This window comes from Aspergillus aculeatinus (assembly GCF_003184765.1).
Source record: "Aspergillus aculeatinus CBS 121060 unplaced genomic scaffold BO66scaffold_11, whole genome shotgun sequence".
Taxonomy (NCBI): domain Eukaryota; kingdom Fungi; phylum Ascomycota; class Eurotiomycetes; order Eurotiales; family Aspergillaceae; genus Aspergillus; species Aspergillus aculeatinus.
In genome coordinates this window covers 530119-541193 of record NW_020291480.1, presented here as the reverse complement: position 1 = coordinate 541193, position 11075 = coordinate 530119, and the positions used below count along the sequence as shown (strand labels likewise).

At 51.6% G+C, this 11075-nt stretch overlaps 5 protein-coding genes across 5 annotated transcripts; 4 read left to right on the top strand and 1 right to left on the bottom strand.

The window, feature by feature from the left end:
- Positions 1–107: 107 nt before the first annotated feature.
- Positions 108–1236, top strand: BO66DRAFT_418794 (glutathione S-transferase family protein; the record flags this gene model as incomplete). The annotated part of the gene is made up of 5 exons (XM_025649766.1): positions 108–308; positions 381–605; positions 677–734; positions 799–966; positions 1022–1236. The coding sequence occupies exons 1-5, from the start codon at positions 213–215 to the stop codon at positions 1234–1236; spliced, it is 762 nt and encodes a 253-aa protein (XP_025506458.1). The 5' UTR covers positions 108–212.
- A 1080-nt stretch (positions 1237–2316) lies between these two features.
- On the bottom strand, positions 2317–3793 carry BO66DRAFT_369305 (putative cinnamoyl-CoA reductase; the record flags this gene model as incomplete). Its single annotated transcript, XM_025645369.1, has 3 exons — positions 3033–3793; positions 2766–2843; positions 2317–2666 (listed from the first exon to the last, which is right to left on the bottom strand). The coding sequence occupies exons 1-3, from the start codon at positions 3553–3555 to the stop codon at positions 2317–2319; spliced, it is 951 nt and encodes a 316-aa protein (XP_025506457.1). The 5' UTR covers positions 3556–3793.
- A 219-nt stretch (positions 3794–4012) lies between these two features.
- Positions 4013–5984, top strand: BO66DRAFT_27951 (uncharacterized protein). Its single transcript, XM_025643055.1, has 3 exons — positions 4013–4056; positions 4123–5477; positions 5536–5984. The coding sequence occupies exons 1-3, from the start codon at positions 4030–4032 to the stop codon at positions 5768–5770; spliced, it is 1617 nt and encodes a 538-aa protein (XP_025506456.1). The 5' UTR covers positions 4013–4029; the 3' UTR covers positions 5771–5984.
- Positions 5985–6002: 18 nt separating this feature from the next.
- BO66DRAFT_317422 (NAD(P)-binding protein) lies at positions 6003–7022 on the top strand (the record flags this gene model as incomplete). The annotated part of the gene is made up of 3 exons (XM_025643558.1): positions 6003–6101; positions 6166–6402; positions 6438–7022. 3 exons carry the CDS (start codon positions 6003–6005, stop codon positions 7020–7022), a joined length of 921 nt encoding a protein of 306 aa, XP_025506455.1.
- Positions 7023–7738: 716 nt separating this feature from the next.
- Positions 7739–9095, top strand: BO66DRAFT_282049 (uncharacterized protein; the record flags this gene model as incomplete). Its single annotated transcript, XM_025643072.1, has 3 exons — positions 7739–7867; positions 7971–8460; positions 8524–9095. Coding segments are annotated over 3 exons (1191 nt in total), but the record flags the coding sequence as incomplete, so codon positions are not given.
- Positions 9096–11075: the final 1980 nt, after the last annotated feature.

Below are 11075 nucleotides of genomic sequence, written 5' to 3'. Positions count from 1 at the left end.
GTACGGAGCAGGTAAACTACAAAAAGTCATTTGGACTTATATATATGCGTCGTGGGAGTCTTCGAGTTTTATTCCTCCCTCTCTACCATTCCCAACAGTTGTCTTCTCCCAGATCCACTGCAAGTTACGATTGCGTTGTGCTCCACTTTGAGTTGCATTCTCACCCGCCGACATCACCACCTGAGCATTTTTTCTAGTCAGAAAGCTGAAATATGGGAATCAAGACGGGTATCACCCTATATACCGAGGGCACTCCTAACGGCCTGAAACCCACCATTCTACTAGCTGAGCTGGGTTTGGAATACAAGGTACAGTGCCTCAAAATTTGAATCTATTAACGTTCAATCCAAAGAGACAGTGTCATCTAACCTCCGCAAAAGCTTCACCCAATCAACATCCCCAAGCACGAGCAAAAGGAGCCATGGTTTCTCGAGATCAACCCCAATGGTCGGATCCCTGCCCTAGTCGACGAGGACGAGAATGGCAACAAGATTACGCTTTTCGAGAGCGGCAGCATGCTGCTGTATCTTGTGGCCCGGTACGACAAAGACCACAAGGTCTCATACCCCTATGACTCTCCCGAGTACTGGGAGACCGTCAACTGGGTCAGTGTTGCAAATCCCGCGTTCCGCCGCCACAACGAATTTTATCGTTCTAAAACTGACAGCCCCCATAGCTGATGTGGCAGATGGGAGGCGTGGGCCCGATGCAAGGCCAAGCCAACCACTTCGCGAGTAAGACAAGACAAATGCTTGCATTTGATCATAGGAGACGTGCCTAACCTGGTTGGTTGTCTAGGAATGGCACCCGAGAAGCACGAGTACGCCATCGGCCGCTACGTGAACGAAACCCGCCGCTTGTATCGCGTTCTGGATGGCCACCTGGCCAAAAGTCAATCCGGCTACGTGGTCGGTGACCGGGTCACGGTGGCGGATATCGCTCTGTGGAACTGGGTGGCTGCTTACAGTACGTGGATGCGCTTCCCCCCCCCTTCGAAAACAAAACACTGACAGTCGGGCAGAATATAGTGGCCTGTCCAGCATCGACGAGTTTCCGCATGTTCAGAAATGGCTCTTCGAGTTGTTGAAGCGGCCCGGCTTTGAGGAGGGGCGGAATGCCCCCGGGCCGCATATTTATCTGGAGCTCAATAAGCTGTCGGATGAGGATTTGAATGCAAAGGGCCGCGCTGCTGGGGCTTGGATTCAGGAGGGCATGAAGCGGGACGCGGAGGTCTGATTGCGGACTTGGTTCAGGCTGATTTGGACTCTTTGGGCTGGGGTGTCGTATGTGTGGCGGGTTCATAGCATTCCTCTCAGCCTGAGAGGCCAAGTATCCGTCGTGTGTGTGCGAGATGTCCTTTTAGCGCTGCTCTTCCATTATCCTTCGTTTCTCGTGGTTTCTTTCTACGTTTGGAAGGGCAGTGATCTATTGAGACTTGACCTTATTAGTTGTTCTAATTGAAATAAGGAGACTCTTGATTTGTGACGACTCAAAGCGAGCTACTCTATTCGCCATTCTCAATCCCCGGCTGTTAAGAAACCGCCGAATAGAGCTGGATAGGCTTCTTGTCACCCAAGCCCGAGCTTTGAGTTAGCTCCGAAAAAATTATTTGATTGTGGTATGGCGTGTCAACAACGCTAGTGCGCAGTCGAGAGTATATCGCCGCCCGGGAGAGACTGCAGGTAGGTTCGACTATCATCCATAGATTACCTCTACTTCTATAGCCTATAGCGAATGGCGAGTGGGATCGTCACTTGCACATGTAACAAGATGCTCAAACTACTATCTGGAACGACCTTTGCTCGATACCTTGTTATTTGTCAACATCTGAAAGATCCATTCATGAGACTTTAAAGAAGAGGCGAGGCTAGTGCCACGGACGATGATCGGTGATCTGGTGCTGGGTCGTTCAAGGGCATGCCCATGGCTCGTCTATATAATTGGTATGTTGGGGAGAGCTTTTGCAAGGAGTGAAAGAAGAAGAAAATTACATCGTTTTCACCTGATTACAACGAAAACTGTCTCTATGGGCTGCGATAAGCTGATCAGCCTTTGCTCATTTAGTCGATGAAGAAACAATAGCTCCGCGAGGAACGCAACTTTTTGAAATTACGCCACGATATCCTGGGCTTACTCTAGTTCTGGCCGAATCCTAACATATCTCTAGCCGAATCTTGGCTACTGTGGTCGGCAACAATGTCCAGCAAATAGTACAGGTTTAACCTAATCCCGTCGAGCAGTTGTTCAGGCGTGAACGCAACTTGATTGAGTGAACTCCCAGATTCAGATAAGCCTGTATTCCTCTTTTTAAATCCCTCATGCTGGACCCGTCCAGCCACTACGGTGCAGCCATTCCTCAAAAGAGGATGCCTTTAACCCCAATTCCTCAAAGGAGCGGTCCTCATGCTCAGCGAAGGCCCCGTAACAGATCTTGTCCGCTGGAAGTATGGCAGCCCATTCCATCATCTCGGTGGCATCCTTCTTAAAGGCCGGCCCAACGAACGGAGCTGTCTTCTCTCCGAATTCCTCTGCGGTTATTGGATCATGAATTGCGGGCTGACCAGTGACCTTTGTGAACGTCTCTATCATCTCAACAGGAGTGACTCGAGAGCTTAGCACAAGGTACGTCTTATCGCGGGTTTTCTCGGCGCCCAGCTCGAACACCCCTGCCCGAACAAGTTAGCAGTTCAGCCGTACTTCAATGCGCCCCTGGAGTTCGACACTATGTATATTTGGGGATAGAAACTTACTGGATGCAAATATACCCATGTCATGGATCGGATCAGTCCACTGCGCGACCTGGCCGCTGGGAATAGGGATGCGAAACCGAACAACACCGTCCGCTATGCGATTATCACATTAACCCAAATCTGCACCGAGAACTGAATTTTTCAAGCTGAACTTACATTGACGGTCACAGTAGTGAGGCCAATACAGATTGGTATAAAAGAACCCTATGCAACAAATCAATTGTCAGTGAAAGGTGTGCAGCTGTGCACCCTCACAGCAATTGCTGCAGCAGAATCACGAACCCGGGATGAGACAAGTCACCGCGCCGAGCCTTTGCTTGGCGAATTTCTCGACTTCATGCTTGTTGTTCATGTGATGGATATTCGGGTATCGACATTCGGTTGCGCGGACCATATCCGGCAAGCTACTGAAGACGAAGTGCTTGACACCACATTCCTCCGCTGCCAGGACAATACGACGACCTGCCTCAACCTCATGTTTCAGGTCCTCTTCTTTGTCCAGGATTCTGCCAGCTTGGGTCTCGGAGGTCATGGCAAACACGCCGTATGCGCCTGCAAAGGCGGCTTGGAGGGACGCCTGGTCGTCGACGCGCCCGGGGACGAGCGAGAGGCGTTGGTCGATGGTCTGGTGCTTGGCCAGGAATTCCATCGCTTTTGTCGAATTGGGATCTCGGGTGATCCCTCGGACGCGCCAAAGACCTTCGTCTGGTGTCCGGGAGCCCAGCAGGGCACGAACGATCCCTCCTCCTTGGTTGCCTGTGGCCCCCATGACCACTATAATGCCGGAGGTGTCGGGGACAGACATTTTTTTCGAGCGTGCAATGGCGTCTGATACACGAATGACAGGTACGAAGATAAGAAATGAATGATGAATGAGTCGGAGAGGAGTTCAGGTGTATGGGTAGAAGTGAATTGGAATGCACTCCGGAATATACATAGTGATTGTCGCATTCGTCGGGTTTTTGTACTTGTTCTCTCAGTTGAGATGTACCCAGTAGGATACCGGCAGGTTCCACGGAACCAGGATTCCCCGCATCTAAGACTAAGGAAATCAAGTTGGAACACAGAAGTATTCTCAAGGCTACGAGTGATGGCCCTGGGTGGGAAGAAGTTGTTACTATCTGGGTTGACTTACCAATCCGCAGAATTAGTCAGCTGGCCGCCTGCTTCCGCGGAAGCAGCTGAGTTAATGAGGGTACTTAAATTACCAAGCAGCGGCTCCAAGCAGCAGCTCCATGGAGGTGTATATCTCCTGAGTAGCCAATTCCGACAAGCTACAATGGACTCCAGTAATCGTCCAAGAAAGGTCGGGACTAGCTCGGAAGCCAGTGTTTTGCCCCGAAAAAACATCATTTAACTGTATTTCGAGCAGGCATGCGACCTATGTTATACTCGCAAGATCAAGTGCGACGGGCAGGAGCCCCGCTGCTCCAACTGCATCAACTATGCAACCGAATGTACACACATTGCTCTGCGCCGTAAAGCGAGACCGAGAGCACAACGTCGCGCCACGCAGAATTTCCCATCTCAGCCAAAGGCCCAATGTCGGGCCATTCATCAAGCCGAGCGGCTCAGGGCGATCACAGGAGAAGCACTGGTTGACGATCAATCGCCCAAGGATCCGAACCATGCAATTGACACCATGAAGCTTCCTCCACTGCCAGAGGCTATGGCAATGGTTGGAATCTTTCTCAACACAGTTAACACGGCTCTACCGCTTTTCCATGCCGACACGCTCTTGCGGATGGTTGGGCAGTGTTATGCCCTCCACCCGCGACAACGCGATCCACTCGTCTGGGCTGCTATCAATACCGTCTTCGCTCTGGCCAGCCAACATAGGCCCAGTAGCACGATTGAAGGTGTCTTCCATCGTCAGACTGAGCACACTAATGAATATCTCAGCAACGCACAGTCGGTTGTCTCAGCGGTGATGACGGGAGATGTTTCCCTGTTGAATGTACAGACACTTCTAGGCATGGTGATGGTGCTCCAGACGGCGCGTGACCCGACTCCAGCTTTGACGTTGCTATCCGCCACAATGCGCCTTGTACACAAGTTGGGCCTACACAACCGTGCTGCATCAGCGCATCTTGACCTTGTGCACAGGAGACAACACGCTCGCGTTTTCTGGATCGCATACATTCTCGACAAAGATCTCAGCCTGCGGGCGGAAATCCCCCCCGTGCAGCTCGATGACGATATCGACGTGGACCTGCCTTCTTCCTTGCCGGTGTCCCTGGATGACAATGACAACACTGCTGGCACCATTGCCACCGATGATGGGAAAGCCAAGCTGAGTTATTTCTTCGCCCGGATTCAGCTCGCCAGCATCGAGGGTCGTATCTATAGGTATCTCTACTCGACGCAAGCCTCAAAGCAGAGCCCGCTGGAAAGGACCTTGCTGCGAGATAGTATTAGTGTCGCATTAGATGAATGGAGAGCGTCCATCCCGCTCGAATTCGGCGCCGCGGTTGTCACCTTGACCGCGAGAAGCAAGCCGGCGAGTCTGGGCTTCTTCTGTGTGCTTCACTCGAGCGGGCTGCAGTGCAGGATGCTCATTAACCGAGCCCAGGCGATGGACGAGCAATGGATAAAAGGGGTCCGCAATTTTAGTCGAGGCATCGGCCCTCTCCAGATACCGCCATGCTGGGAAGGACTTGTACACGAGGCTCGAGACTTCGTGCTCTTGTTCCAGGAAATCTGGTCGCGAGACACTTGGTTCCGATGGTATCAACTCCTACTCCCTCTTCGGAAGGTGTGTACGTGGTCGCTAAAATCACTCCAGGATAACAACCTGTCCTTACATATCTGCTACAATGCTGTTGACAGCAAACAGCCTCCACAACATTCGGCATAAAAAGGTCGAACTAGACATCGAGCTGATTGATGCTGCCCTTTCTTGGCTGAATGACCTCATATTAGAGGATCCATCGGATGCTAAGAAGAGGTTTCGAGATATTCTCACCGAGGCCGCTCATAAGGTGAAGCGAAAGCTTGCTGTCAATGATAGGCTCGAGTGAGCAGGGTTCTCTAGGTATCGGTGCTAAGTTTGGCACTAGCTACCTACACAGTAACTAGTGCATAGACTACGCGAGACTAAGTTGCTTAGTGTACGATGACTTTCCTATATATATGACTGCTGACTGCATCTGTCTCCCCCTCTTCGTACTCTTCGTTTCTCTCACTTCACATTTTCCTTTCTATTCCCCGCCTCTGGGAGATATTTTCATCCTACACACGCATACACATACAATGTCCGATCAACAACCACAACCACAACCTCTCACCTGGGTCGTCACCGGCTGCTCCTCCGGCATTGGTGAGGCCTTGGTTCGCGCGATCTTGGACAAGGTGGGTCAGTACTCTTCCTCGATACGGCTATGCGGATGCTAATCAGAAGGGACACATTAAACAGGGCGACCAAGTCATCGCGACTGCCCGCCCACGCGACGGTGCCAGCGGTGGAGACCGTCTCTCGGCTCTGAAAGACGCGGGCGCTGCTGTGTTGGAGCTAGATGTAAGCAGCTCGCAAGAAGAACTCGACACTAAGGCCCGCGAGATCTGGGAAATATTTGGCAAAGTGGATGTGTTGGTCAACAACGCAGGATATATCGATGCAGGAATTTTCGAAGAAATCACGTTTGTCCCGCCTGTTCTACTTCTAAATCCGTTATGAAAAGACCTAAGACTTTATTAACCTCTTCTAGCGAGTCGTTTCTCATCAACGCCATTCGCACCAATGCCTTGGGTCCCCTCAACCTGACCCGCGCCTTTCTTCCTCTGATGCGCGCCCGGCAATCCGGAACCGTGCTCTTCTCCAGCACCGTAGGAGTCTACTACGGTGCGCCGGGGGCTTCGAGCTACACGGGTGGCAAGGGTCTGCTGGAGACCGTCGTCCCCAACCTGGCCCTCGAGCTGGCGCCCTTTGGCATCCGAACATCGCTCCTCACCTACGGCTACTTTCGCACGGAGGTTATGGCGCCCGGCAACATTCATTACCGGGCCCCCCGCCAGCTGCCGGAGTATGCGGAAATGAACCGTCTGGTGGCGGCTGGTTGCGCGGCCTCGAACCACAATCAGTCGGGCGATCCTGCGAAGGCAGCTGCAGTGGTTGTTGAGGCGGTTAAGGGGACAGGTCGATGGCGGGGCAAGCAATTGCCTTTGAGGTTGCCTATTGGGAAGGATGCTATCAGTGCCATCCGCAAGGCCTGTGAGCAGAGGTTGGCGATCTGTGCGGAGCTGGAGGGGATCGTGGATCAGACTGATTTTTAGATGTGCTCTTTCTTTCTTTTTTTTTCGACAGGATGTCAGTGAATGTATACCTATATGGTGTTTGTTAGGAGAACTTCTTTGAAATCGTCTGTCAGTGGACTTGTACATGGCCTGTCGATGTGATCTGAGTAATCCGCATGCCAAAAGGGTATGGGGCAGTAGTCTGACACGATCACAAAGATCAGTGGTAGTTATGTGCAGCATCGGACGGAGTAGGCATCTAGGACCAGATAGTTCGAGAGGGCTGAGGACTTACCGAGCTGGTAAGTGACAGGAATGCTAGCCATACGTTCGACATGCACTGTCAGATTTCGGGATGTGAGTTGGGTTGACATTCACTTCCTGATCAGGAAGGCATGGCATGCCGGAACTGCAGGCATGTGAGGCGTCATCCCCTCCTCATCCTTTCCCCATCCACCGGAAAGCTTCTACCCATCACATGAATGACCTCATCAAAGAAGGACAAAAGTTATTCTTATAATTGCACACTCTTCAGCTCACACGCCAGACACCAAAACGACACGAACGCCCCGCTTGGACGTGTCAGAGACGTGATTGTGGAGACTGCCCCATCTATACAAAGCTTACCTCAATACCCTCGCAACCACCTTTCTAGTCACCATTCAACAGCTCCTAACTCGCCTCCTTCTTCTGGTCTGACTATGGTGTCGCCCATCATGGCTGAGAAGAGCATCAACTCTCCTCCATCCAGCCCTCCCATCTATCCTCAATCACCTGAAGGATGGCAGGTTGCCCTCCGTGCCATAAAACGTCTCTACGCCCAGCGACAATACAAGCAGTGCACTGCGCGCGTCTCGGAGCTGCTCATAACCGCGCCAGAGCCAGTAAGTATCTAGCTCTCGGGAGGCGAGTCGACCAGATCCGAAATGATTACCCCGAGCGAGCCGTAGGTGTGCGTGAGTCGAGTGCTTACACCAATCCTTCCAGGTCCATCCTGTTTACCAGACGTTCCTCTATTTCTACAGCGCTATATGCTATGAGGCAATGGGCCTTTCCGCTCACAATTACTCTCGCAACAAGCTCCCATTGCTGCAGTCTGCTCTAGACTGTTTCACCAACTGCAGTGCTGTCTTGCCGAGCCCAGTCCCAACCACTGAGCGCTACTCACACATTTCTGAGGCTTTGTTTACTTCAGTCCCCTCGGATTCGTCCTCGTATTCTGACTCTCCGGGATCGAGAACTAGGCCCTCGAGCCTTGCAAGCAGCCTTGCGGACATGATCGAACGATCTCTCATCTACGGCAGCGTGGATGGGGATCCCTTTGTCTCACACGATGGCGATAATGATGACAGGCAGTTTCAAGAAGAGCTGTGCACAGGGATTCTAGCGACAAGCGCCAGTCAAAGCCACTTGATTCCCTCTCCCTTGAATGTCAGAAAACCTTCCGGGGCTTCTATTTCTAGCATATCAGGCACATGTGATGATGCACCGAAAGCAAGCAAGACCAGTGATTTACATGCTTGGACAGATCGCCCAGCAGCCAGCAGTGTCGACACAAGCAAGATTCCTCTTGCTCGTCCACCTTCCAAGGTTCCTCTCAAAGCTGCTCCACGACCCGTTCGAACCCCTTCTCCCGACCCTCGACACGGGACAAATTTTGCAGATGCCATTTCTAGCTTGGAAGAAGGGCGGAGAATTCTTCCATACCCCACAGAGTACACCAACCATATCTCAAACTACAACAGCAGTATACGCTCTCTTAGCACCCAGATCACATCGAGCATCACCACAATCCGGGCCATGATTGAGGAAGTAACCGAGATGCAGCACGCTCGCCGGGTGTCGAAGAGTATCCGACGCTCGGCATCTTTCTGGAGCTTCAGTCCTGTGAAGGAGAGTGATCGGAGTTCTTCGTCGGCCGTATCTCGTGCCAATTCTGCTGATAACAGCTCGGGACGAGTACTCGTCACAGAGAGCATGGAGCAGCGAATTGAGAGGCTACGCAGTGAAGGGTGGCAGACAGTCGGAACCAAGTCTCAGCGGCGAGGGTGGAAGGGAGAGGAGTACTACCGGGCCTACTGTTCCAGAGTCTTGGAAGAGCTATACCTGAAGGAAGTGCAGTGATCCGTTGTTTTTACTGGTTGCATAGATGTATTGGCGTTTGAGTTGCATTGAGCTTGTTTACCTCTGGCGTGTCGGTCCAGCGATCTTTTGAGGGTTGCGCTTGGCGTTGAGGATTGCATATGCATAGCATGGTCGCGTCGTTTGTACAGATAACTTAGCATTGGGGTGAGAATTGTAAGGGTAGCCGGCGCACGGGGCTGTCTATACTTTAAGGAGATGCAAAAACTTTTCTGGTTCCGATTGCATCGATGGGCTGGTTCCCAAGACCAAAAGAGAGCACTAATTAGGGCAACCAGATAGCCACTGCACCTTCAATTACATGAATCGGGAATCGATAAGTGGACACAGGATGCATTTCATGCATATCATTCATTGCTTCCTCGAGACTTCCATGCATCGACTTAGTGAAACACAGCTTTGGGGAAAACTCCTTCAACCCTAGCAGTAAAGGGCTATGGAGCTAGTGGGACGTGTCAGAGTTGTTTCACAGGGCTCCGAGCAAAAAAAGAGACGACAGATTGGCTCCAAGCCTGCACGATCCAATCAGTGCCGGGCGGATTAAACTACAGACTTTTGTGGCTGGTGATAGTCGATTTAGGTAGTGTAGTACTCATTTACAGCTCCGATTGAGATAGATCCGATTCCGAGGTGCAAGCTTGAATTTTTGTCCCCCCTTGGGGGCCAAACATCGCTGTCTGTGGTTTAGCCCAGTGTGCAGTACGAGTACGAATTGCTAAATATAGCTAGTTAGTTGACATGGCGTAAATTTTTTAGCATAGTAGTGACAATTGCTGTGGGTGTTTGTGGATTCCCACATGTCTTACTATGGACAGGACACCGACAACTTCACTTATCTGCGTAGTGTATATACCTTTCTCCTATAACATCCGTGGGCGGCACAAAATTTGGGCGAAGGGGGGGGGACCGCCTGGGGATTTAATTAAACAGGGCTGATTTAGCGTCAGGGACTGGCGGTTTCAGGTTCAGTGCGCGAGTTCGGCGGGGTGCCTGATTTGCAAGGCTGCATGTTATGACCTGGTAGTATTTCGAGTAGATTTACCTACCCTCCAATGGACTTGTATTGGCCCGATCCATTGGGCTGAGATTCAGTTCCGTTGGAAGTTGACGTCAAACACGACAATTAAGTTAAGTTGACTTGAGCAAACAATGGAAGTTTATGTACGGAGTAGTGTACGGAGTAGATACAGAGGGGAGCTCCATTAATGCGGCAGCCTTGTCGGTACACAGTACGGAGTAGAAAGTCAATGTAGCCGTGGCTGTGCTTTCCACCACCCACGGGCTAGAACTTGGGACTTTCGTACTTCCTCCCACTGCCTCCCCCACTATCCACTATCGAGGTCTCGCTGTCTCTCCCTGACTCTCACTTCTCTTTCCTTTCAAATAAAACCCTCGCTGGCCCTTATACCTCGCTCTTATTGACCTTCTCTGCCTGAATCTCTCACTCTCTCACTCTGCATTGCATTGCCTTGCCTTGCACGTGCATTGCCGATTAACGCCTCAGGTACAGTACCGCTGCCCGCCCGTGTGTTTACACCCTCAGGCTCTCTCCTCCACCCTCTTTTTTTACACTTTACAGTACCCCCTCTCCCCCCCCTTATCGCTCATCCACAACTTGTCTGCTTGCCTTTCCCCCTGGATTCTCTACCTTACACCTGACGCAGTTTATCTCTTTTGATCTGGTCAGAGACTCACCCGTAATCACTGCTCCTCTAGTCCAATCTCTTTCCCACGACTCTCGACCGGGATTTTCTCCGACCTCGTTTGAACCGCCCCGCTACTATTCGCACGTGCGGGGTTTCCCATCGATTCTTCGCGCGCTCGCTGGTCAGAGCCCACCCACCGCACACTACTTTTTAGATCCTAAGGCCAGGATAATCGGCCTTATCACCCGTCAAGATGAGTTGTACGTTGTCAGCCTCTTTCATGCTTGCTTTCTCATCGCCCATC